The 1,140-nt window shown below is 72.0% G+C and overlaps 1 protein-coding gene across 1 annotated transcript in view; it reads left to right on the top strand.

Annotated features, from left to right (window-relative positions):
* CHLNCDRAFT_55756 (hypothetical protein) overlaps positions 1–1,140 on the top strand; it is a gene marked incomplete at both ends in the record, with an annotated part of 2,726 nt that continues 1,586 nt past the window's right edge. The window contains 3 exons of the mRNA XM_005842625.1: positions 1–254; positions 506–595; positions 748–940. Coding sequence (XP_005842682.1) covers positions 3–254; positions 506–595; positions 748–940 — 535 coding nt within the window. The remainder of the gene's footprint in view (positions 255–505; positions 596–747; positions 941–1,140) is intronic.

Raw genomic sequence — 1,140 nt, 5'->3', positions numbered from 1 at the left:
CTCCCCAGATTGTGTTTGCGCGGGAGTATCTGGAGGAGGTGTCCATCGGCGAGCGCCAGGTGCGGTACCTGGTTGAGGAGGCGCGGCGCGGCGGCGTGCAGGGCCACCGCGCGGAGCTGTTTGGGGTGCGGGTGGCCAAGGCCAGCGCGGCGCTGGAGGGGCGGGACAAGGTGGAGCCCGAGGACCTGCAGAAGGCGGTGCAGCTGGTCATCCTGCCGCGGTCCACCATCATGGACATGCCGCCGCCAGAGGATGTGAGTGGGGGGGCGGCGTGGGGGGAGGCTGGCTGGGGAAGGTGCCGGTGGCGGCGGCGAGGCCCGTGCGTGCGGGTGGGGTGGGGTGGTCGTGATGGCGGGGATGCGTGCTGCACCTCCTGCGGCGGCAGCGGCAGGGCCCCGTACTGCGCCCTGCTGCTGCCAGCATGGGCCCGATGTAGAGGGTGGGAGGCCGGGCCGCGGGGCGCTGCGCGCTGAGCGCCGGCCTCCTCGCCCGCCGCCTGCTGCAGGAGCAGCCGCCGCCGCCGCCGCCGCCGCCGCCCCAGGACGAGCAGCAGCAGGACGAGGATGAGCAGGAGCAGGACGAGAGCGAGGAGCAGGTGGGGGCGGGGGCTGCCGGGGAGATGCAAACAAATCCGGGGAGGCGCCGCCCTGCTCGCGGGCCCCACACGCTGCCCTGCCCCGCCCTGCCCCTCCCGCCCGCTCTTCCTCCACCCTCCCGCGGCCCCGCCCCGCCCCGCCCTGCCCGCAGGACGAGGAGCAGGAGCAGCAGAACGACCAGATCCCGGAGCAGTTTATGTTTGAGAGCGAGGGCGTGATCCTGGATCCATCCATCCTCATGTTTGCGCAGCAGCAGCAGCGGGCACAGGGGCGCACCGGGCGCGCCAAGACCATGATCTTTTCCGACGACCGAGGCCGCTACATCAAGCCCATGATTCCCAAGGGTGGGTGGTGGTGGTGGTGGTGGGTAGCCTTGGGTGGAGAGGGTGTGAGTGTGCATGGTTGTGTCTAGGCCGGGATGGGAGGAACCCCTGGGGCAGATGCACACGGGGCTGTGTGTGTGTTTGTGGTGGGGGCAGGCAGTGCTGCCACCGGGGCGTGCTCGCCTGCCGCCGCTCCCATGGCCCTCACCCGCCCTCCCCGC

The sequence above is a fragment of the Chlorella variabilis genome (assembly GCF_000147415.1).
Source record: "Chlorella variabilis unplaced genomic scaffold CHLNCscaffold_178, whole genome shotgun sequence".
NCBI classification, from domain to species: Eukaryota; Viridiplantae; Chlorophyta; class Trebouxiophyceae; order Chlorellales; family Chlorellaceae; genus Chlorella; species Chlorella variabilis.
This window is presented reverse-complemented; position numbering and strand designations above follow the sequence as displayed.